Source organism: Cyprinodon tularosa, unplaced genomic scaffold (genome assembly GCF_016077235.1).
Source record: "Cyprinodon tularosa strain WSP-4 unplaced genomic scaffold, ASM1607723v1 ctg106, whole genome shotgun sequence".
Lineage (NCBI taxonomy): Eukaryota > Metazoa > Chordata > Actinopteri > Cyprinodontiformes > Cyprinodontidae > Cyprinodon > Cyprinodon tularosa.
This window is the reverse complement of record NW_024037849.1, coordinates 1,577,429-1,600,240: the sequence shown is the minus strand read 5'-3', so window position 1 is coordinate 1,600,240 and position 22,812 is coordinate 1,577,429. Positions and strand designations below refer to the sequence as shown.

Sequence of the window (22,812 nt, the reverse complement as noted above, 5' to 3'; positions counted from 1 at the left end):
TACGGAGAAAAATCCAGTGTGGTTGCATTCTCCTCAAATGATGTGAATAACTGCAATTTGTAGATTATGCCTTGGCAAAAAAAAGCCTGTGGTGCTGAAAGGAACGAACAGTAAAGCTACTGAGGAAACTAGTGTCAGCGTTGAACCAGGGGAACCGTACACGAGCTCAAAGGATGATGACTAACCTTTTGTGAGGGTTTGTCATCTGCACTCATTTGTGTCTTTTCGGCTACTCCCATATTCAGGGGTCGCCAAGGCGGGTCACTAAAACTAGCTCTCTGACTTAGTTTTTACAACTGATGAATATCCTGGCAACCAGGATTCAAACAAGAATTTAAAGTCAAGGACTTTAATAGGCACAGCATCTGCACTTTTTTAATCTCTGTCTATTAAGCTGGTAGACCACAAAAAAAACTATAAAGACTGCAAATACATAAGTCAGGGAAAGGATAAATTTGCATCAATCTTTTGAGTCTCACTGTCAGTGAGGATGGAGATACTTGGAGAACAATGTAACATCTGGGAGGGTTCTGTCAAAAACCACTGGTCAGTTGTTTTGGACTCTAAGATTGAGATAAAGCAGATTGTCCTGGTGTATTTTAAAGAAAAAAAAGGTTTGTCTAGGTCCATATGTTTGAGAAAATATACTCAAAGATGCAATTAACTAAAAAAAAGTTCTGGAAAATAATTAAATGTCCAGGGCTCAATAAAAAAAAAATTAATTGTAAAGTGATTTCCTCAAAGCCATGACTTAAATTTTTTTAATATATCTATTGCTGCACTGAAGAAGGCATAGTGTACAGCTCCATATGTGACTTATTTCAGGATTAAAAAGTAGTCTATAATCTAAAAAAACATTTTACTAGATTAATAACCATGTTTTACATACAGTCATATTTAATTTTTAAGTTGGGGGTGTTGAGAACATGATTCAATCAGACACTTTCAGTCTATATGTCAGAAACTGAGAGTTACCACTGCTAGTAAAGGTGATTGTAATAAGTCAGAAATGTGGTTATTATTTGGTATAAAAAGGTTGATCAGAGGGATAGACTGGCCCACCATATGCTGTTAATCGGCTCAATACGTATTTCTCTAAAACCTGGATGAACCACTCAAGAATCTGAAATGTACTCATCAACAATTTATTTATCAAACAGATCAAGTCTTTACATTTTCACTTTTCACTGATTAGTCTGAACATCAAAAACACACAGACATGTAGTTCACTTGTCTGAAAGTGATGATAGTTGAAGATGAAGTCCTGAGCATGCGCACAGGTGAGCTGAACACCTGGAGCACCTGCAGCTCATTTCCCGTCTCCACGTGCAACTCTGCACTCTATTCACTCATCAGTTCAGTCATTTTCAGTGTCTCGTTAAAAAAACAGCCTCCTCCTTCTCTGCAGCTGCACCAGCACGTTTCGGCTTTCAGAGCCGACCATCTCACGCGCTGTCCCAGACCGGATCAGATCAGTCAATCCATTCACGCAGCAGGAAGCGCTCCCGCATTTCGGCCGGGGGTCCCGCGGCCTTTCTCAAACGCCGTTACTCCTCCTTTTTCCAGGAGGACGGGTCGTTTCGGGTTATTCCAACTTCTTCTCACCGCCCCAAGGCGGTTTGGTTCGGTTCGGCACGATCCCGATTCAGTCAGCCGTCCTGCAACTCCAGGCAAGGCACCCACTGATTCCTGCAGCGGCTCTCTTCACAGAAGCTGCTGACGTCCTGCAGGGCCTGGCACTGCAGCGGCTGCACCGGAGGATTCTGCAGAAACAAAAACTACTGTTAGACTCCTGCATATAACATGATATCCGGTCCATATTGTCGAAGGGTTTCATGCATGCAGCAGAGAGGGGGTGCGTACTTACAGTGACCAGGATGCAGTGCAGGTCCCGGGGCTCGTTGCCGTTTTTGTCCTCGGTGTCCTCCCCAAGCAGCTGAGACAGCCGTCTCATGCCGGACACCCGCAGGATGTTGATGTCATTGTCGCAGCAGAAAGCCTGAAGCAGCGTGAAGTGGATCTGCAAGGCAACGTCGTCCTCATCCTCCTCATCGGTGGCGAGGAGGCACAGAACCACGCTGTCTGGATCACTGCAAAGCAAAGAGGAGGACTACAGTTAGAGTCAGCGCCGATGCACAACTATTTCAAAAATTAAAGGAATCTAGAACCAACTTGAGAAAAAAACTCATTCTACTTACACATTCATGAGTTTGGCGGACTCGTAGACTCCCGCAGTGAGGCAGTCCTGCCGCTGCGCTGCAACCAGCAACTCCTCCAGAGCCTGACTCACCGTCTCCATCCTGCAGAGACACGAAGGTGGTTAGAAATGTGACCGAAACTGTCGGAGCACAAAATACCTGCTGAGGATTTTTGCCGAATGCTCTAAAGCTTACCAAAGGTCTATGCAATTAAATGATCATACAAGAATTAGCTGCTAAACTCTGTGCGTAATTACGCATCGCTCATAACCAGGACACTTACTTTTTCTCTGTGCTGTTGGTTCCAACGACCTCCTCCAAAGTCATGTTGAAATCAGAATAATATTCCACCAGCTCCAGGATAGAAAGATAAATCCACAGCGCTCGTTATGAGGCGGCTGTCCTGTTAGATTCCAAAAGTCCAAACAAATCGGTAGCCAAGATCCGAACCAAAGTCCTTCCAGTATTCGTTGAGGATCGGTTTGTGATAAATGTCCGTGCAGCTTGTGTTCTCAGTGAATAAAGAGGCGATCTGCCTCTGACAGCCGAAACTCTTCTATTTATACCTCCTAGTTTAGCGGGCGTCACCGCGCCTAGCCGATCGCTCTGTGATTGGTCAATCGAGCCCCGATGGTGGACTCTCATTGGCTGAGCTAGTCACAGATACCGGTTATCCCACGTGGGTGGTTTCGGAGAATCCCCCGCATTTTCACCCTCCTCTTCCTGCCCTCTCTCTCTCTCTCTGTTTCTCTGCTTGTTTACGGAGTTTTTTTTTTCTTCCTGGGTAGAGGAATTTCCAGATCTTCCTCCTCCCTTCCTACAAACCTGTCCTTGCTGCAAAATCCTCCCAAAAGCTCAAATAAATCAGTCTATGAGCACATGCATATACCTAATGCCATACATGTAGATATGTTATATGGACCTTGATGAGTCCAGGGACCCAGAGAGGGGAAGCTGGAGCAGGTGACCTACCCCGTGGTGCAGCACGAGCCCTCCGGGTTGTATAACGGGCTGCTGTTGCCGCGGGTTGTGCAACAGTTAAAAATACAGAATGGAAAAAGACGCTGTGTGATAAACACGGACAAGTCAGCAGGGCGTTTTGTTTCTCGGGTGTTTGGGTTCTCCCCTGCTGGTGCAGGACGCATTCTGTTCTGGAAGCTTCAGGGCCCTGCACGATGATCCAGGACGTTTGGACCCTGATTAGGTTTAGCTTTACAGGCTGCAGCGTGCAGAACAGAAGCGTTTATTAAATGTTTATTACCATGCACTGTATTGCTTTCGTCTCACATGCATGTTTTCAAGCGATTTGCTGGCTCTTACATCAACTTCAGCAGGTGACAATAAAAAAATAGAGTAAACGCGTCTCATGATCCCCCCTAGCGGCGGAAAGATGGTACTGACACAATGTAGGACATGTCTCTGCAGAACCTGTTAATGCTGGGGGAGTCCCGGGCTTGGAAAGGGGGATTTGTGGAGAGTTTCAAGGGTCACGATAAACTGAAACTGTTTAATGCTCTTTGACATTTTGGGTGAGTTTGTACAAGAATAGAAACTGAAAATGCTTCAGGAAGTAACTAAAATCCTCTAGGTGGAAATTCAATAGGGGGATACTGAACAGGAGGCATTTCAGGTTTGTTTTTAACTACAAGAAACCAAAAGTATAAAAGTAAAAAAGAGTGGTATGAATATGAAGCTTAAGCAAAAGCATAAGGATAAAACATCATTTTAGTTTATATAATTTAATTCCACGGTGTCGTAACGGACTAGAAGACCCTTTATGCAAGAAGTTTTATGAAAAGCCTGTGACTTTATCTAAGTTTTAAATATGATAGTTTTCGGAAATGGATTTAAAAAAAAAATCTATCAATGGGCTTAGATAAATGTGAAAAAATATTGATTAAGATAAAAAAAAAGGTTAATATATTTAAGGCAGTTCTTACAAAACAAAGAACAACTTTGTTAGTTTGTAAACGTAGGCATAAAAGCAATAAAGAAAATTTAAAAATGGATAAATCGAGGATGCATTAGAAGATTATTCAATATAGTTATTTTCCTGATGAGTCATCATGAGTCATCCATGATGCAAAAGCAAATAGCCTATTCATCTTGTAGAGCAGATTTTTGCTACACAAAATTAAACATCTACACATTTGAAAAGTGTTTTTTTATTTTTTTTTATTATTTGTCTTTTTGTTTTGATAAATCCCCTGTTTGAGGATGAACATTATGAAAGAAGGTGAGCTATGTCTCTGCAAATGAATCTCTGCTATGGCATTATAAATTATGCAACACCACCACCTGCTGGTTGGATTTAAAACTTCAAAACTAATAGAACATCTGTTCATTTTACTGTTTATTCAAGAACTCAAGAAGACATATAATGGGTAGAGTGAGTTAAGATATTTATTCAGTAATTAAACTGTGGGTATTTTTTTTTAAACTTACACTGAAAGAAGTGTAAAAATTTTAAAAGAATAATTAATTATTAAATGATGTATCCTAACAAAGTATTTCAATATAACTACAGCTTTATAGCGGAATATTTTCACTTTCTTTTTTGGGAGATTTTAATTCAGATAAAGAAACTTTCACTTGGACTATCACCTTTATTTGTTTTATTTTTGAGAGGGGGGTGATACAGATTCAATTACTACATGTGTTGCCTAAACACTCAGACTAATGCCCTCACATGATAAATCTAAGTTTCAATAGTTAGCATCGGATTTATTGTTTGAAGCAGTAATATCATCAGCTTGATGAGGCTCATTAGCAGCCCTTCAGAGTTGTAATTAAAGAAAAAAAATCAGATCACATGGCTGCTACCCAGCTGATGACTTCACTATGATCTGAATGAGTCTCTTTTATCTACTTTCACTGGAACAATCTGAGGTTTAAGGAACATCAGGGTTTGATTAAAGAACCTTTTCTTGGGATTAAAAAGCCTCTGCTTTAAAATCACATCTGAAAGAACCCACATTTGTCTTGTTTGAGAGTTTAGCATTTAGTAAATACATTTAATCATTTTAAAAGACTTCTCAATTAACAAGATTAAAAAATATATTCAACAAGTTTATTACCGAAATTGCCATTTAATCATCTTCCAAATTAAAAAGAAAAATTAGGGACAGACACTCAAAAGTGTTGATCAATCTGGGACCAGTAAGTGTGGGATCTTGAGATCGTTTTCAGACATCCAATAACAATAACAAAAAACAATGGAGGTATATTTATTTAGCATCTTTCATAGACAATAGAATATAGAAGAACACCAAAAACAGTAAAATGTATAAAACTAATAATCTGACTTTTGTTACTGTTATTCACTTAACTTAAAAATCATTAAACAAATAAGGGACTCCCATCTATTCCATTGTCCATCTGAGAGAAAGAACCGAGATGCTTTGGAACCCTTGTTTAAATGTTTTTAAAAGTTTCACTCCTCTATTTGATCTGTATAAATTAAGCCCCTACAGAAGTTAGCATCTGATTAGATGCATCACGCCTTCTGATACTGAATGAAAGAAACAGAAACAAGAAGAGGTTCAACAAAAACCCTAAACCCCAAGCGGTATTTCCAGATTTCTAAGCAGGAATGCATGAATGTTGCTTGAAAACCGTGATGTCAAAGATAACGTTTTAAAATCTGTGTTGGTCGTTGCTTGCTCTCAGGCTTGCTTTCCAAAAATCCTTTAAGTTCTTAAAATTACTTAATAACATTATACTCTCAAAAAGGATATGTACTGTAAATCCCTTGTGCTGTGGATTTGAGGCACACTGTTCTATATGTTTGTAGCTCAAACTATTTAAATGAATGTTTATTCTAACCTTATCCCAGGAGTTTAGTAAGTTTATTCCCACTTAAAACTATTCCACCAGAATACGGATGGCCCCCTTCATTAAACGTGTGAAGCCTCCTGCTGGTTATTCCTCTGCAGGCTTCAGTCTGCTGGTTTTCCTGCAGCTCCTCGGCTCATTTACAAGTGATTTCCTTTACTTCTCCCCTCCACAGTGTGGGGTTTGCTTAAAGTCTGTTAAACTGCCTGCCAGAATACACAGTCTGTTTTATTCTACCAGGTGTTGCTTATTCTGCTCTCCAAAAAAATGTGGGTCTCTTTCTTTTTTATTTGAATCCACAATAAAACAAATGACAGATAAAACAAAAAGAAAAAACACAAACAGAATTTGGCAATTTTTGCTGGGGAGTTGCGGCCTAGTTGTTAGGGCGTCGTGCTTGGAATCCAGAGGTTGTGAGTTCGAGCCCCACGCCCACAGACTGCCACTCTGGGTCCCTGAGCAAAGAGCCTTAACCCCACACTGCTCCCTGAGTGCCGCACAATGGCAGCCCTCTGCTTCCCCAAGAGGATGGGTTAAATGCAGAGAGTTTGTTTGTTGTTACAGTGTAATAAAAGCTGGAAAAAAATCAGTTAATTTACACTTCTCCTTTGGTTTTGTATTCTAACAACTGTAGAAAATTAAGCACAAAGGGGTTCTATTGGATCACTTAAATGCACTTTTTAGCTAAATAATAAAAAAGAGAACACATAATATCCTTAATAACTATAATTATTACAGATTTAAATATTGTTCAACAAGCTGTTAAGTCTAATGAATGAGTAAAAGAGTATCCTAATCCAATAAAGGTAATGAAAGACTTTCTTGGTAGTGGCAATGGCCTTTCCAGCAAATTGCTCTAATGCCCTAGTCAAAGTCCAGACAGCTAATTGAAGATACTGCTGTAAGACAGTCTCCCAAAGCTCAATGTGAATCCATTTACATATTACATGCTTTCTATTATGCCTTTATACTCAACCTTTAGTATGTTACTGTGATTTAGTTTTCTATGTTTTTACTTTTCTTATATACCTTTCATGTACATCACTTTATCACAAACATGCCTTTTTTTACAGACTACATTTCAATGTACATATATCTCTCTTAAAATGATGTTTTATATCTTTTAAAAATGCTTCAAAATTTTCTTAATCTCTAAGGGTAATTTCTTAAATTGTACATTTTCTAGTATTTATTTATTCTTTTAATGTTTGTGTTTAAAGTATGTATTTTAGGCCAGAGGTCCCAATAAAATATTGCAACAGTTTTATGATGACAAAACTCTTGATTCTTCAGTGAGGTATTAAAGTAAATGTGGATTGGAGATTGTGCCAAAATTTTACCAAAACAATGTGAGAACATGATAAAGATTGAAAATGCTGATTAGTAGTTTTCACATCCAGTTTCAACACTTTTTTTTCAATTTTTCTTTTTTGCACTTTTGCACTGGAGATTAAACTGATTATTTTATTCAAATTATAAAACTCCAAGTAAAGGGAGCACTTATCTATGATTTCATATCTAGATAAATAAATAAATAAAAGTTAGTTCTTCTTCAACCTGCTGTCCAAAAACTAATGTGCACTGTGTTGTAAAGGGCATGAGGGCATGAAGTCGTCCTTCAACCAAAATAACTTTATTTTTTCCCTGTTGTGGGGGGAAATGGAGCCGAATGCCAAGCTGATTGGAAAGCGGCATTATTTTGAATTTAGCAGTGAGCATATGCTGATTTGTGAATAGACTGGAATGGCGAAGAAAGTTGGGGGAGTGCAGTTTGCTAGAAACTCTTCATGATGGAAGTTTATTAATAGCTGTAAAAACCAAAGAACAGAGAAACAAAGTCATTCAGATAGAAAACATATATAAAAAGAATGTGAAAGAAAAGAAATTTGTTGGGAGAAAACAAAATAACAAAAGATGAGAATACAGGGATTCTAAAGGATGAAGATTTGGAGAAACTAAAAGAGCGTTTCAGACATAGAAGTTTACAAAGGTACAAGATTTTTGAAAGATTTAGATGGAAAAGGAATTCCCAGCATGATAGTCATGCTGAAATTTAAAGCAGAAAAACTCCCAGACAAGATATACATTGGATTCTTCTGCTTTTATAGTTAGGCCCTTCATACCTCCTCTAATAAGATGCTTCAAATGTCAGATTGTCAGGCAGAATTCATAAAGAAGTAACAGATGGAAAGATCATGCTGTTTAAAGCTTATGTGATCAACTGCACAGACCAAGTAAAACACAAAACGGGGGGGGGGAAATTAAGATTATTGTTAAAAGTGCAGAGAATTTTTTGGAATAAAGGATGTAACATTAGAGCATATGAATAAAACATTTGGAAGGGGAGAAGGGAAACCTGGAACAACAGGGGATATAAGGCTGTATGATCATTTTACAATGGAACGCAAGCAGTTTAATAGCTAACAGCCAAGAGTTTAAAGGCTTAATAACAACACTGCAGTCTAATGTGTGTTTTATCATTTGGTCTTCCTGTCAATTTTTGTGTCAATCAGAGAGCAGCGAGAACATTAGCTGGCAGGACTAACAGAGAAAAAAATAAAATAAAACAAAAATTTATGTTGAGGCTGAAAGGCTGCTTGCTAAGCCTCGGGCTACCATCGACCCGGCAGACCTCCCAGCAGTCTCTCATCCACCAATCCTGAACCAGTCCTCCACTGCTGCTGTGCAGGACAATCAGCCTGTGATGATTCACAATCACACAGTAGAAGAGTACCAGGAGATTTATCAGGAAGTGGTCGATGACATGCTGAGGTAAATTTATATTTATGTTGGAAGTTGGGACCTCAACACTTAGACTTAAAGAATCTAAAACTATTAAAGCCATGCCATTCTGTTGTCATTTTTGAAATGTCTGCTTTTCACAGGTATAAAAGTGGTCAAAGACGTCCTTACAGTCTCAACCTAGGCCGTGTTATAAAGCAAAAGCTCTGGAAGAGGATGAAGAAGCCTTCAATTGCAATGTCAGCTAGCCAAAATGCCCTGATTCATGTAGAGATCACCTATGGCAGCAGAAAAAAATAATTCTTCTAAAAATCTAGGATGATTAAAATAAAAGTTCCAAGACAAAAACTGAGAAAAACACTGAAAAACAAAACAACAACTTTGTAAATACACTATATTGCCAAAAGTATTTGCTCACCTGCCTTGACTCACATATGAGCTTAAGTGACATCCCGTTCCTAATCCATAGGGTTCAATATGACGTCGGTCCACCCTTTGCAGCTAGAACAGCTTCAACTCTTCTGGGAAGGCTGTCCACAAGGTTTAGGAGTGTGTTTATGGGAATTTTTGACCATTCTTCCAGAAGCGCATTTGTGAGGTCGCACACTGATGTTGGACGAGAAGGCCTGGCTCTCAGTCTCCGCTCTAATTCATCCCAAAGGTGTTCTATCGGGTTGAGGTCAGGACTCTGTGCAGGCCAGTCAAGTTCATCCACACCAGACTCTGTCATCCATGTCTTTATGGACCTTGCTTTGTGCACTGGTGCACAGTCATGTTGGAAGAGGAAGGGGCCAGCTCCAAACTGTTCCCACAAAGTTGGGAGCATGGAATTGTCCAAAATGTCTTGGTATGCTGAAGCATTCAGAGTTCCTTTCACTGGAACTAAGGGGCCAAGCCCAGCTCCTGAAAAACAACCCCACACCATAATCCCCCCTCCACCAAACTTTACACTTGGCACAATGCAGTCAGACAAGTACCGTTCTCCTGGCAACCGCCAAACCCAGACCCGTCCATCAGATTGCCAGATGGAGAAGCGCGATTCGTCACTCCAGAGAACGCGTCTCCACTGCTCTAGAGTCCAGTGGCGGCGTGCTTTACACCACCGCATCCGACGCTTTGCATTGCACTTGGTGATGTATGGCTTGGATGCAGCTGCTCGACCATGGAAACCCATTCCATGAAGCTCTCTGCGCACTGTTCTTGAGCTAATCTGAAGGCCACATGAAGTTTGGAGGTCTGTAGTGATTGACTCTGCAGAAAGTTGGCGACCTCTTCGCACTATGCGCGTCAGCATCCGCTGACCCCGCTCCGTCAGTTTACGTGGCCTACCACTTCGTGGCTGAGTTGCTGTCGTTCCCAAACACTTCCATTTTCTTATAATACAGCTGACAGTTGACTGTGGAATATTTAGGAGCGAGGAAATTTCACGACTGGATTTGTTGCACAGGTGGCATCCTATCACAGTTCCACGCTGGAATTCACTGAGCTCCTGAGAGCGACCCATTCTTTCACAAATGTTTGTAAAAACAGTCTGCATGCCTAGGTGCTTGAATTTATACACCTGTGGCCATGGAAGTGATTGGAACACCTGATTCCAATAATTTGGATGGGTGAGCAAATACTTTTGGCAATATAGTGTATTTCCTTAATGTGAACAAAAAACCACATGATGTGTCCTTTTGGGTTTCTAAACCAAGTCAAATTATGCAATGATTGTCCTTCCATAGTCAGTTTGAGGTGCTAATAGTGCTAACAGGCTATTAGCCTTTATATCAAAATATACAAACAGCTAATTTAAAAGATGCAAAGGATTCCATAGTTGCTATGGTTCCTCTTCAGGTGCATCATCGCACTATTTAAAAACCAACTGAAATTCATCGCTAAAGACCCATTTTCCCAGACTTCACTCTGCGAAAGCACCTTTTTCGACTGACTTCTTGATCTCTAAGAAGAATTAGAGTCTCCAAGAACCTCACCAACTTTGAATTTGAAGCTCTGAACATGAAAGAAGTGAGAAATGAGTTTTCTAACACTCTGCATGGTTTTCTGTGTAATTTATTGGATAAAATGTTACAAATCTTAAAAGTTGAATGATGGTTAAACTACATACTATTAATGAAACATGTCTAAAGTCAGAGTAAATGTGTTACTACATGGTAAGGAAATAGAGAATTGAGCAAATATACTGATATAAAGTAAACTGGTCACAATTTTTTAAGATGAGATCTGATTTTAACTAAGGCTGGGCAAGTTAACTCGTTATTATCACGTTAACTTATCAATCAATTAACGCCGACAATTATTTTATCTCGTATTAACGCAGTTTTTATTATTTCTTTTATTACTGTAAAATTTTGTTGCTCCCAGGCTTTTATTTGGTAAAACTAAAAGTACCGGAACCGGAAGTACAGGAAGCGAAAAAGAAAAGAAATTGGCGGATAAACAAACCAACAAACATGGAGAAGGGTACGGCACTTTTACATGGCCGTTTTCATTTTAAAGTTCTTTCAGACGGCGCAGTCGACAGAAGCAAAGTTATTTGTAATCACTGCAAAGTTGAATTGTCTTATCACCGGAGTACTTCGAGTCTAAAATATCACCTAAATGCAAAACACACAGTTGATACCAGCAAATCATTTAACGAGACAGACAGTGGCGCGAGGCTTCAGCAGACTACGTTAGATGCAACGTGTGGGAGAAGTATAAACAAAGGCAGGAGAAGCTAACAAAGGCTGATTAGTATATTTACAGACCATTTCCCTGCATAGTAAATCCCAGCAGTGAAGTTTTTTTGTGCTTCATCTCACTCTACTAGACTGGTTATGCTGCTCCCTGATAAAAAAATTTTTTTTTCTGCTGTTACCTCAGAAATTGCCTGTTTTAATGTTATGATTGTGACTCAGGATTTTGTGAGCAGTTTTTATTTAACTGCTATTGTATAAACAAAATGCTGATGTTAAATGTTGCAGAACAAATGTTATGGCACTTCCTTTAATATGGCAGAACATTTAAAATAAAATTGTGCTATACACTACTTTTGAATTCATTATTGTTTTTTTGCGTATAAAAATGTGATTAATCGCAATTAATCAGGGAAATCATGAGATTAATCGCAATTAAAACTTTTAATCGTTGACCAGCCCTAATTTTAACATTTTTTATCTATAATCCTGCTGAAATAAGAAGCTTCCAACTGTTACTTTAAAGTATTTCTGTGAAAAAAAATAAAATTAATATAAATTAAATAGCTATTCTTTCAACAATCTATTTTAAAGTGTTTGCTGCTTCACTTTGACAGTTGATAGTTGGCGAAAACTTCAGAAACAATATTTTTAACACGATGTAGCTCCTTGATGTCCACTAAGATCTAAGTGGGCTGATAGTTTCAAGGCTCTGAAGCCTGCAGTTGGTCTGTATTTATGTCAATCATGTGATGCATGTTGTAAAACTACCAGCAAAACAGGTTCATAAAACCTAAATGAGATTTTAACTCTTTTGTCAAAAGCCTGGATTTCTTCGTTTTGTTTTGTTTTTTTAACTTAAATTTTTTTGAATAGTTTACAAAAATCTCCAAGAAAAGTAGAGTAAATGTTTATAATAAAGATTACATCAGCCTGTAAATTGAACACAGAAGAACGAAAGATGGTAGAACAACCTCTAATGAAAACTGTTTTGTGATTTTAAATATTCAAAGGAAATGGGAAAATAGATATTAATGTGCTGTAATGTTGAAGGTGTATTTATATTTTCTGGGTTTTGTATAGAAATAAGCTCACTTTGATCAAATCAAATTAGATTTTGAGCAGGAAATAATCAAATGTCATCAGTATAATGTTAATAAAACCTTCTGTTTTAGCTGTTTTAGTTTATCATTGATTTCAATTAAAATTAGATGCCATCTTCAGCATCTGTAGACATCGATAGTGTTACATAATATATTTTTACATTGCTTGAAATTTTTTATTTTTTTTTTGTTTCTTATTTCTGCTATTTAGAATTAATCTCACATTATTTAACATACACAGCCTCAGTCTAATGTGTGTTTTATCATGTGGTCTTCCTGTCAATTTTTGTTTCAATCAGAGAGCAGCGAGAACTTTAGCGGGCAGGACTAAAAGAAAATGTCCATGCTGTCAAAATGAGCAGGTAAAATCTAATTCTCATTTTAAAACACATGAAAAAAAAAATACTATTGATACATTTAACATAAGAATAAATCTTTGGAAAAGAAGCAGATTCTGTGATGAAGTAAATATCCCAGGAGACAACTTAGATGATCTGCTGTGTGGTTTTAGTGAAATGAACCTCTAAGTAGGTTCTACTCCAAACTTTCTTATCTTCTCCAGACCACTGAAGTTTCTAGAAAACGCCATCGCTCTCCTGACTCTGCCAGTCCTGCCCAGAAGAGGAGGCGTTCAAAGGCAGCCAGTCCCTACCAACCTCTGGTTGCCATCTCAGCTCCTGCCCAATGCACCACTGAGGCTGAAAGGCTGCTTGCTAAGCCTCGGGCTACCATCGACCCAGCAGACCTCCCAGCAGTCTCTCCTCTGCCAATCCTGAACCAGTCCTCCACTGCTGCTGTGCAGGACAATCAGCCTGTGATGATTCACAATCACACAGTAGAAGAGTACCAGGAGATTTATCAGGAAGTGGTCGATGACATGCTGAGGTAAATTTATATTTATGTTGGAAGTTGGGACCTCAACACCTAGTCTTAAAGAATCTAAAACTATTAAAGCCATGCCGTTCTGTTGTCATTTTTGAAATGTCTGCTTTTCACAGGTACAAAAGTGGTCAAAGACGTCCTTACAGTCTCAACCTAGGCCGTGTTATAAAGCAAAAGCTCTGGGAGAGGATGAAGAAGCCTTCAATTACAATGTCAGCTAGCCAAAATGCCCTGATTAATGTAGAGATCACCTACGGCAGCAGGGAAAATCCTCCTCTTTACATCTTGGATTAATTAAAATAAAAGTTCCAAGACAGACAATGAGAAAAACACTGAAAAACAAAACAACAACTTTGTAAATAGTTCTTTAAGAGTTCAGGCTAATTCTTCATAACTTAAATCAAACCTATCTGGATCGAAAAAAACAGAGTCAAAACAACCTGATGAGTTGACCTCCACCTCAAGCCTCCATCTGCAGTGTTTAAACCAGCCTGCAAAACCTCCACCTCAACCTCCGTTTGCAGACAATAAACCAGCCTGCAAAACCTCCACCTCAACCTCCATCTGCAGAGATAAAACCAGCCTGCAAAACCCCCACCTCAATCTCCGTCTGCAGACAATAAACCAGCCTGCAAAACCCCCACCTCAATCTCCGTCTGCAGACGATAAAACCAGCCTGCAAAACCTCCACCTCAACCTCCATGTGCAGTTTAAACCAGCCTGCAAAACTTCCACATCACTCTCTATCTGCAGAGATTAAACCAGCCTGCAAAACCTCCACCTCAACCTCCTTTTGCAGAGCTTAAACCAGCCTGCAAAACCTCAACCTTACGCTCCATATGCAGAGATTAAACCTGCCTGCAAAACCTCCACCTCAACCTCCATCTGCAGTGCTTAAACAAGCCTGCAAAACCTCTAGCTTACTCTCCATATATATATATATATATAGATTAAACCAGCCTGCAAAACCTACACCTTAATCTCCATCTGCAAAAGGTAAACCAGCCTGGAGAACCTCTACATCACTCTCCATCTGCAGAGATTAAACCAGCTTTCAAAGCCGCCACCTCAACCTCCATCTGAAGGGATTCAACCAGCCTGCAAGACCTCCACCTCAACCTCGATCTGAACAGTTAAAGTAGCCTGCAAGACCTCGACCTCAACTTCCATCGTTAGAGTTTAAACCAGCCTGCAAAACCTCCACCTCAACCTTCATCTGCAGAGATTAAACCTGCCTCCAAAACCTCCACCCTAATCTTCATCTCTGGAGTTCAAATCTACCTGCAAAACCTCCACCACAGTCTCCATTATGGGGTAAGATTACTATCAAAATAATTTTGTAGATAAAAGTACAATTATGTGCATATTAGACAGAAGTTTTGCACTACAGAAATTTGTAAACTCATAATAATTAAAATCTCCTCCGAAACATACAAATACAGTTTAAATATGTATGACTTTATTAACTAATAAACAGAAACTTCCAGTTTAAAGTTGTGCTTTGTTTTTTTTTTTTGTATCTTTGAAAATAAAAATTCACAACAGTGGCCTTACGTTTCAGGTTTCCCAGGCTGGTTACCGGAGCACAGAGTGTGACGATATGATCCTCTCATGCCGACTATATGTTCAACTTTGGAGCACCAAGATGACGCACTGGGAAGCTACGGAGCAAAGCCAGGTAAAATGTTTCATAAAGGTAACTTGTACTGTGGGTCCCTGTACTTTTGTTATTTGATTTTCATTTTAAACACAGTTTTTTGATAAAGTGATAATATGCTGGTGAAGATTCTCAGTCATCCAGGCCATAGTCATTCCAAAACAGTAAAAAAAAAACATCCACTGAACTTTATTTCCAAGTTTGAAGAAGTTTTGCTTCCCATCCAGGAAGCTTTTTTGAATTGAAAAAGCTTCCTGGATGGGAAGCAAAACATCTTCAAATTTGGACACAAAGTACAGTGGATTGTTGTTGTTTTTTTGTTTTTTTTTTAACTTTTCTGGATTATAATAGACCAGAATACAAAATCCCTTTATTCTCCCACAACGGGGAAATTGTGGTGTTGCAGCAGCAAACTGTTATAGCAAAAGTGGTTACACCATGTGGACCTTAGAAAAGTGTATAAAAATAACTCAATAAGTTACAGAGTTAAGAAAATAAACAAATAAAATAATCAATTGTAAAGTGTTTTACAATATAAATACTGTGTATCTGGCAAATAAATAATCAATATACGGCTTTGGACATTTTTACAGTAATGGACTTCAGAGACAATATTTTTAACACGATGTAGCTCCTTGATGTCCACTAAGTGTTGGCATGTATGTGGAAAGATCAAAGTGGGCTGATAGTTTCAAGGCTCTGAAGCCTGCAGTTGGTCTGTATTTATGTCAATCATGTGATGCATGTTGTAAAACTACCAGCAGAACAGGTTCATAAAACCTAAATGAGATTTTAACTCTTTAGTCAAAAGCCTGGATTCCCTCGTTTTTTTGTTTTGTTTTTTAACTTCAATTTTTTGAATAGTTTACAAAAATCTCCCAGAAAAGTAGAGTAAATGTTTATAATAAAGATTACATCAGCCTGTAAATTGAACACAGAAGAACGTAGAACCTCTAATGAAAACTGTTTTGTGATTTTAAATATTCAAAGGAAATGGGAAAATAGATATTAATGTGCTGTAATGTTGAAGGTGTATTTATATTTTCTGGGTTTTGTATAGAAATAAGCTCACTTTGATCAAATCAAATTAGATTTTGAGCAGGAAATAATCAAATGTCATCAGTATAATGTTAATAAAACCTTCTGTTTTAGCTGTTTTAGTTTATCATTGATTTCAATTAAAAATTAGATGCCATCTTCAGCATCTGTAGACATCGATAGTGTTACATAATATATTTTTACATTGCTTGAAATTTTTTTTTTTGTTTCTTATTTCTGCTATTTAGAATTAATCTCACATTATTTAACATACACAGCCTCAGTCTAATGTGTGTTTTATCATGTGGTCTTCCTGTCAATTTTTGTTTCAATCAGAGAGCAGCGAGAACTTGAGCGGGCAGGACTAAAAGAAAATGTCCATGCTGTCAAAATGAGCAGGTAAAATCTAATTCTCATTTTAAAACACATGAAAAAAAAATACTATTGATACATTTAACATAAGAATAAATCTTTGGAAAAGAAGCAGATTCTGTGATGAAGTAAATATCCCAGGAGACAACTTAGATGATCTGCTGTGTGGTTTTAGTGAAATGAACTGCTAAGTAGGTTCTACTCCAAACTTTCTTATCTTCTCCAGACCACTAAAGTTTCTAGAAAACGCCATCGCTCTCCTGACTCTGCCAGTCCTGCCCAGAAGAGGAGGCGTTCAAAGGCAGCCAGTCCCTACCAACCTCTGGTTGCCATCTCAGCTCCTGCCCAATGCACCACTGAGGCTGAAAGGCTGCTTGCTAAGCCTCGGGCTACCATCGACCCAGCAGACCTCCCAGCAGTCTCTCCTCTGCCAATCCTGAACCAGTCCTCCACTGCTGCTGTGCAGGACAATCAGCCTGTGATGATTCACAATCACACAGTAGAAGAGTACCAGGAGATTTATCAGGAAGTGGTCGATGACATGCTGAGGTAAATTTATATTTATATTGGAAGTTGGGACCTCAACACTTAGTCTTAAAGAATCTAAAACTATTAAAGCCATGCTGTTCTGTTGTCATTTTTGAAATTTCTGCTTTTCACAGGTACAAAAGTGGTCAAAGACGTCCTTACAGTCTCAACCTAGGCCGTGTTATAAAGCAAAAGCTCTGGGAGAGGATGAAGAAGCCTTCAATTACAATGTCAGCTAGCCAAAATGCCCTGATTAATGTAGAGATCACCTATGGCAGCAGGGAAAATCCTCCTTTTTACATCTTGGATTAATTAAAATAAAAGTTCCAAGACAGACACTCAGAAAAACACTGAAAAACAAAACAACAACTTTGTAAATAGTTCTTTAAGAGTTCAGGCTAATTCTTCATACCTTAAATCAAAGCTGTCTGGATAAAAAAAAAATCTTTCCTGGAACAGAGTCAAAACAACCCGATGAGTTGACCTCCACCTCAACCTCCATCTACAGAGATAAAAACAGCCTGTAAAACGTCCACCTCACTCTCCATCTGCAGAGATTAAAACAGCCTGCAAAACCTCTGACTCAAACTCTTTCTACAGACAATAAACCAGCCTGCAAAACCTCCACCTCAACCTCCATCTGCAGAGCTTAAACCAGCCTGCAAAACCTCTCCCTTACTCTCCATCTGCAAAGATTAGAACAGCCTGCAAATCCTCCACCTCAACCTCCGTCTGCAGAGATTAAACCAGCTTTCAAAACCGCCATCTCAACCTCCATCTGAATAGATTCAACCAGCCTGCAAGACCTCCACCTCAACTTCCATCTTCAGAGTTTAAACCAGCCTGAAAAACCTCCACCTTAACCTTCATCTGCAGAGTTTAAACAAGCCTGCAAAACCTCCACCTTAACCTTCATCTGCAGAGTTTAAACCAGCCTGCAAAACCTTCACCTCAACCTTCATCTGCAGAGTTTAAACCTGCCTGCAAAACCTCGACCCTACGCTCCCTATGCAGAGATTAAACCAGCCTGCAAAACCTCCACCCCAACCTCCATATGCAGAGATTAAACCAGCCTGCAAAACCTCCACCTCAATCTCCATCTGCAGACGATAAACCAGCCTGCAAAACCTCAACCTCCATCTGCAGACGATAAACCAGCCTGCAAAACCTCCACCTCAACCTCCATCCGCAGAGTTTAAACAAGCCTGCAAAACCTCCACCTCAACCTTCATCTGCAGAGATTAAACCAGCCTGCCAAACCTCCACCTAAACCTCCATCTGCAGTGCTTAAACCAGCCTGCAAAACCTCTAGCTTACTCTCCATATATATAGATTAAACCAGCCTGCAAAACCTACACCTTAATCTCCATCTGCAAAAGGTAAACCAGCTTGAAAAAACTCCACCTTACTCTCCATCTGCAGAGTTTAAACCAGCCTGCAAAACCTCTACATCACTCTCCATCTGCAGAGATTAGAACAGCCTGCAAATCCTCCATCTCAACCTCCATCTGAAGGGATTCAACCAGCCTGCAAGACCTCCACCTCAACCTCGATCTGAACAGTTTAAAGTAGCCTGCAAGACCTCGACCTCAACTTCCATCGTTAGAGTTTAAACCAGCCTGCAAAACCTCCACCTCAACCTTCATCTGCAGAGATTAAACCTGCCTCCAAAACCTCCACCCTAATCTTCATCTCTGGAGTTCAACTCTACCTGCAAAACCTCCACCACACTCGCCATTATGGGGTAAGATTACTACCAAAATAATTTTGTACATACAAGTACAATTATGTGCATATTAGACAGAAGTTGTGCACTACAGAAATTTGTAAACTCATAATAATTAAAATCTCCTCCGAAACATACAAATACAGTTTAAATATGTATGACTTTATTAACTAATAAACAGAAACTTCCAGTTTAAAGTTGTGCTTTGTTTTTTTTTGTATCTTTGAAAATAAAAATTCACAACAATGGCCTTATGTTTCAGGTTTCCCAGGCTGGTTACCGGAGCACAGAGTGTGACGATATGATCCTCTCATGCCGACTATATGTTCAACTTTGGAGCACCAAGATGACGCACTGGGAAGCTACGGAGCAAAGCCAGGTAAAATGTTTCATAAAGGTAACTTGTACTGTGGGTCCCTGTACTTTTGTTATTTGATTTTCATTTTAAACACAGTTTTTTGATAAAGTGATAATATGCTGGTGAAGATTCTCAGTCATCCAGGCCATAGTCATTCCAAAACAGTAAAAAAAAAACATCCACTGAACTTTATTTCCAAGTTTGAAGAAGTTTTGCATCCCATCCAGGAAGCTTTTTTGAATTGAAAAAGCTTCCTGGAGCAAAACGTCTTCTTTGGACACAAAGTACAGTGGTTTGTTTTTTTTTTTTTTTTTTTTTTACTTTTCTGGAATATAATAGACCAGAATACAAAATCCCTTTATTCTCCCACAACGCGGAAATTGTGTTGTTGCAGCAGCAAACGGTTATAGCAAAAGTGGTTACACCATGTGGACCTTAGAAAAGTGTATAAAAATAACTCAATAAGTTACAGAGTTAAGAAAATAAACAAATAAAATACTCAATTGTAAAGTGTTTTACAATATAAATACTGTGTATCTGGGGAATAAATAATCAATATACGGCTTTGGACATTTTTACAGTAATGGACTTCAGAGACAATATTTTTTCACACGATGTAGCTCCTTGATGTCCACTAAGTGTTGGCATGTATGTGGAAAGATCAGAGTGGGCTGATAGTTTGAAGCCTGCAGTTGGTCTGTATTTATATCAATCATGTGATGCATGTTGTAAAACTACCAGCAGAACAGGTTTATAAAACCTGGATGATATTTGAACAATTTTGTCGATAGCCTGGAATCTCCAATTTTATTTTATTTTTGTCTTCCATTTTTTGAATAGTTTATGTTGGGATCCAGAGGTTTGTCAACCTTTCTCCACCAGAGGGAGCCTGAGACCTTCCTCCTGAGGGCATGAGTCGACTTCTGCACACCTGTTCTCTATCTTCTCATTTGGAACAGAGGTTGAAAGAGTACAAAAATTTGTAAATTGGGTAAAAGCATCTTTACTCTGCCTAAATTCTACTCAGAGTAAAAGTAAGTAAGTAAAAGTACGAAATTACTTCATTTAAAATGTAATTTGTGTAAAAGTTACTTAGTTAATTTGAGTTATTTAATGCAAAAAAAGGATGAGTCATGAATCGAATTGAGCACAAGGTGTTTTAATCAATTTCAAGGCGTATTTCAGTGGACATCCACACTTGCAAAAGATCACCTGGGCTAAGGAACATACTTTCTCACAGCACAAGGACAATCACAACCTGTACCATAAAGTGCAAACAATTTTCTATCCTAATGTCCAACAGATAACACCATGATAGGAATAAAGAAATTTAAACTACATTTTAAAGTATTCCAAATGCAGACAAAATTAATTGCCCAATAGATACCAGAAATCAAACTTAAATGCAACAGGATCCCACTGTTATTAAATAAAATGCCACATGATCCCACTGTTCACAATAAAACAAAATTAAAAACAAGGATCAAACAATTTAAAAGAAAGTGCTCACAGGATATGACTTCAAAATACAGTGTCCCACAAAACTGCCCCAAATCTACAACTGTATACCGGTAAAGCTCTTGTTCAATTTCAGCAGCAAATGATTTTCAAAGGTTTTTGCTGTGAGTCTTGCTCTCTTTGCTGTAAATTTATCGCCACATTAAGAAAACATCAATACCTGTAATGCTTGTATTCCCAGCTCAATCAAACTTTGGATACTCCGAACTAGCTGATTCTAAGCAAGTGCTAACAAGCCAAAAGCTCGCTTATACATAAATAATAAATAAACCGTTTGGGATGTCGGAGATAAAAACACACGCGCTAACTTACCGCCACATGTTTTTGTAAATTGGATGTTGATGTTTTAAAAGCCGAAAGCTCTGTTTTGCTGGCCAGGCACATGTTGCACTGCATTATCACATTGTTACCTTTTGTGCATTTGAAAACAAATAATCCTTCCAAATATGGCCAAGGGTTTTTCTGGCTTTTGTCTCAAGAATATGTTTCCTCTTCAGGCCTTTCCTCATCCATACTCCCTACGTTGTGATTAGCAACTACCATCTTCCAAAGCGCAGATCTGGATTATGAGACAATACAAAGGGTAATTGCAAGACAGGGCCACGCATTAAGTTTCAGTTCCATGATACGGGTTTAAATTTCCGGCCGCATTTAATTTTTTTAACATTTGATCTTTTTCCTGATTCTGAATCCCCTTGTCTCTGTGTTTTCTGCTACTCAGATCCTGAATAATCTGGAGATCAACCAACCTACAAGACAGAACCCTCGCTGCCTGGAGCCTTACCTGTCTGCCCTCCACCGCCGCCTCTGACCTCATCCCTCAACCTGCCGACCGGCCTCTAGACCCTCAAGGTCCCCCCCCCCCACCGGTTTGAAGCACCCCCCAAAAAGGTATTAATCCTAAACTACCACCAAACAGCAAGTTTCCGTGATCCAGACTAATCATTTCTGTCCTCCCCTAGTTGCCCCCTGAGATCAGCCTGATGAACCAAGGAATCCATAAATCTTTGTCTGAATTAATTGTTAATATATCTCACTTTTGTATTTCCTGTCTCTGGAGTGTTTTCTGCAAGTGGGTTTGGAGACTCGACCCCAACATGACAGTTTACAAAAATCTCCTTGAAAAGTAGAGTAAATGTTTATAATAAAGATTACATCAGCCTGTAAATTGAACCCAGAAGAACGAAAGATGGTAGAAGAACCTTTAATGAAAACTGTTTTGTGATTTTATATATTCAAAGGAAATGGGAAAATATATTAATGTACTGTAATGTTGAAGGTGTATTTATATTTTCTGGCTTTTGTAAAGAAATAATCCAAGCTCACTTTGATCAAATCAAATTAGGTTTTGAGCAGGAAATAATCAAATGTCATCAGCATAATGTAAAAAATACCCTTCTGTTTTAACTGTTTTAGTTTATCATTGATTTAAAATAAAATTTAGATGCCATCTTCAGTATCGTTAGACATCAATTGTGTTACATAATATATGTTTACATTGCTTAAAAGTTTTTTTGTTTTTTTTTCTTATTTCTGCTTTTAGAATTAAACTCACATTATTTAACATACACAGCAATAAAGTAGACATAATTTGTATTGAGGAAACATTGCTTAAATCTCATCTAGATTTTATATTGAAAGAATGTAAGAAGAGATTGAGAAGAGGGTAGGGAAGGAGGACTTATATTTATAAAAGAAGGAATCAAATATAGTTTGTTAACAAAACGGTCAGATTTGGAATAAATATTCCTAGAAATCTGGGTTGGAAATAACATTAAAGTTATAATTTTTTATAACCAAGGGAAAAGATTGTCTGCTGAATCATTGGACAACCATTTAGAAGAAATGTTAATTTGCTGTGGTGATTTGAATTGACATATTATTTGATAGGTATAATGGTGACAATGGAATAATAATTAAAGAAGTTATGGATGACAAAAATTGAGTGTGTATAAATAATGGGAATAGCAGAAGGATTGATGTAAATAAAGATCAGTAGATATTACACTAGTTTCAAGTTATTTATCAAGTTTCTAGTTCATGACATGTCATTAATAAAAAACAACAAACAAATAAGCAGTGATCATTACCCAATAACAATACATCAGGATTTAGGAACACAATATTACAATCATGTAGGTTAACAAAAATGCTTAGAATTCATCTTCAAAAACA

At 38.3% G+C, this 22,812-nt stretch overlaps 1 protein-coding gene and 2 long non-coding RNA genes across 4 annotated transcripts; 2 read left to right on the top strand and 1 right to left on the bottom strand.

The window, feature by feature from the left end:
- Positions 1-1,129: 1,129 nt before the first annotated feature.
- Positions 1,130-2,735, bottom strand: LOC119784722 (growth arrest and DNA damage-inducible protein GADD45 beta-like). The gene is made up of 4 exons (XM_038286926.1): positions 2,482-2,735; positions 2,199-2,300; positions 1,868-2,090; positions 1,130-1,763 (listed from the first exon to the last, which is right to left on the bottom strand). The coding sequence occupies exons 1-4, from the start codon at positions 2,523-2,525 to the stop codon at positions 1,650-1,652; spliced, it is 483 nt and encodes a 160-aa protein (XP_038142854.1). The 5' UTR covers positions 2,526-2,735; the 3' UTR covers positions 1,130-1,649.
- An 8,449-nt stretch (positions 2,736-11,184) lies between these two features.
- On the top strand, positions 11,185-17,450 carry LOC119784711. Its single transcript, XR_005280968.1, has 8 exons — positions 11,185-11,240; positions 12,858-12,920; positions 13,121-13,443; positions 13,557-14,754; positions 15,002-15,118; positions 16,472-16,534; positions 16,734-17,056; positions 17,170-17,450. It is a non-coding gene; the product is annotated as an uncharacterized LOC119784711 (long non-coding RNA).
- A 717-nt stretch (positions 17,451-18,167) lies between these two features.
- LOC119784715 lies at positions 18,168-22,421 on the top strand. 2 transcript variants are annotated; one of them, XR_005280970.1, is made up of 6 exons: positions 18,168-18,414; positions 18,504-18,779; positions 19,024-19,140; positions 19,960-20,089; positions 21,135-21,220; positions 21,359-22,145. It is a non-coding gene; the product is annotated as an uncharacterized LOC119784715 (long non-coding RNA). The 2 variants fall into 2 exon arrangements; XR_005280969.1 differs by having other exon boundaries at positions 18,168-18,779; positions 21,359-22,421.
- Positions 22,422-22,812: the final 391 nt, after the last annotated feature.

Coding starts and splice junctions, on each gene's coding strand:
- LOC119784722 (XM_038286926.1), bottom strand. CDS start 2,525: ATGACTTTGGAGGAGGTCGTTGGAACCAACAGCACAGAGAAAAA. Junction 2,301..2,481: donor ACCAACAGCACAGAGAAAAA/GTAAGTGTCCTG, acceptor GTGTCTCTGCAG/GATGGAGACGGTGAGTCAGG. Junction 1,764..1,867: donor TGCACTGCATCCTGGTCACT/GTAAGTACGCAC, acceptor TTGTTTCTGCAG/AATCCTCCGGTGCAGCCGCT.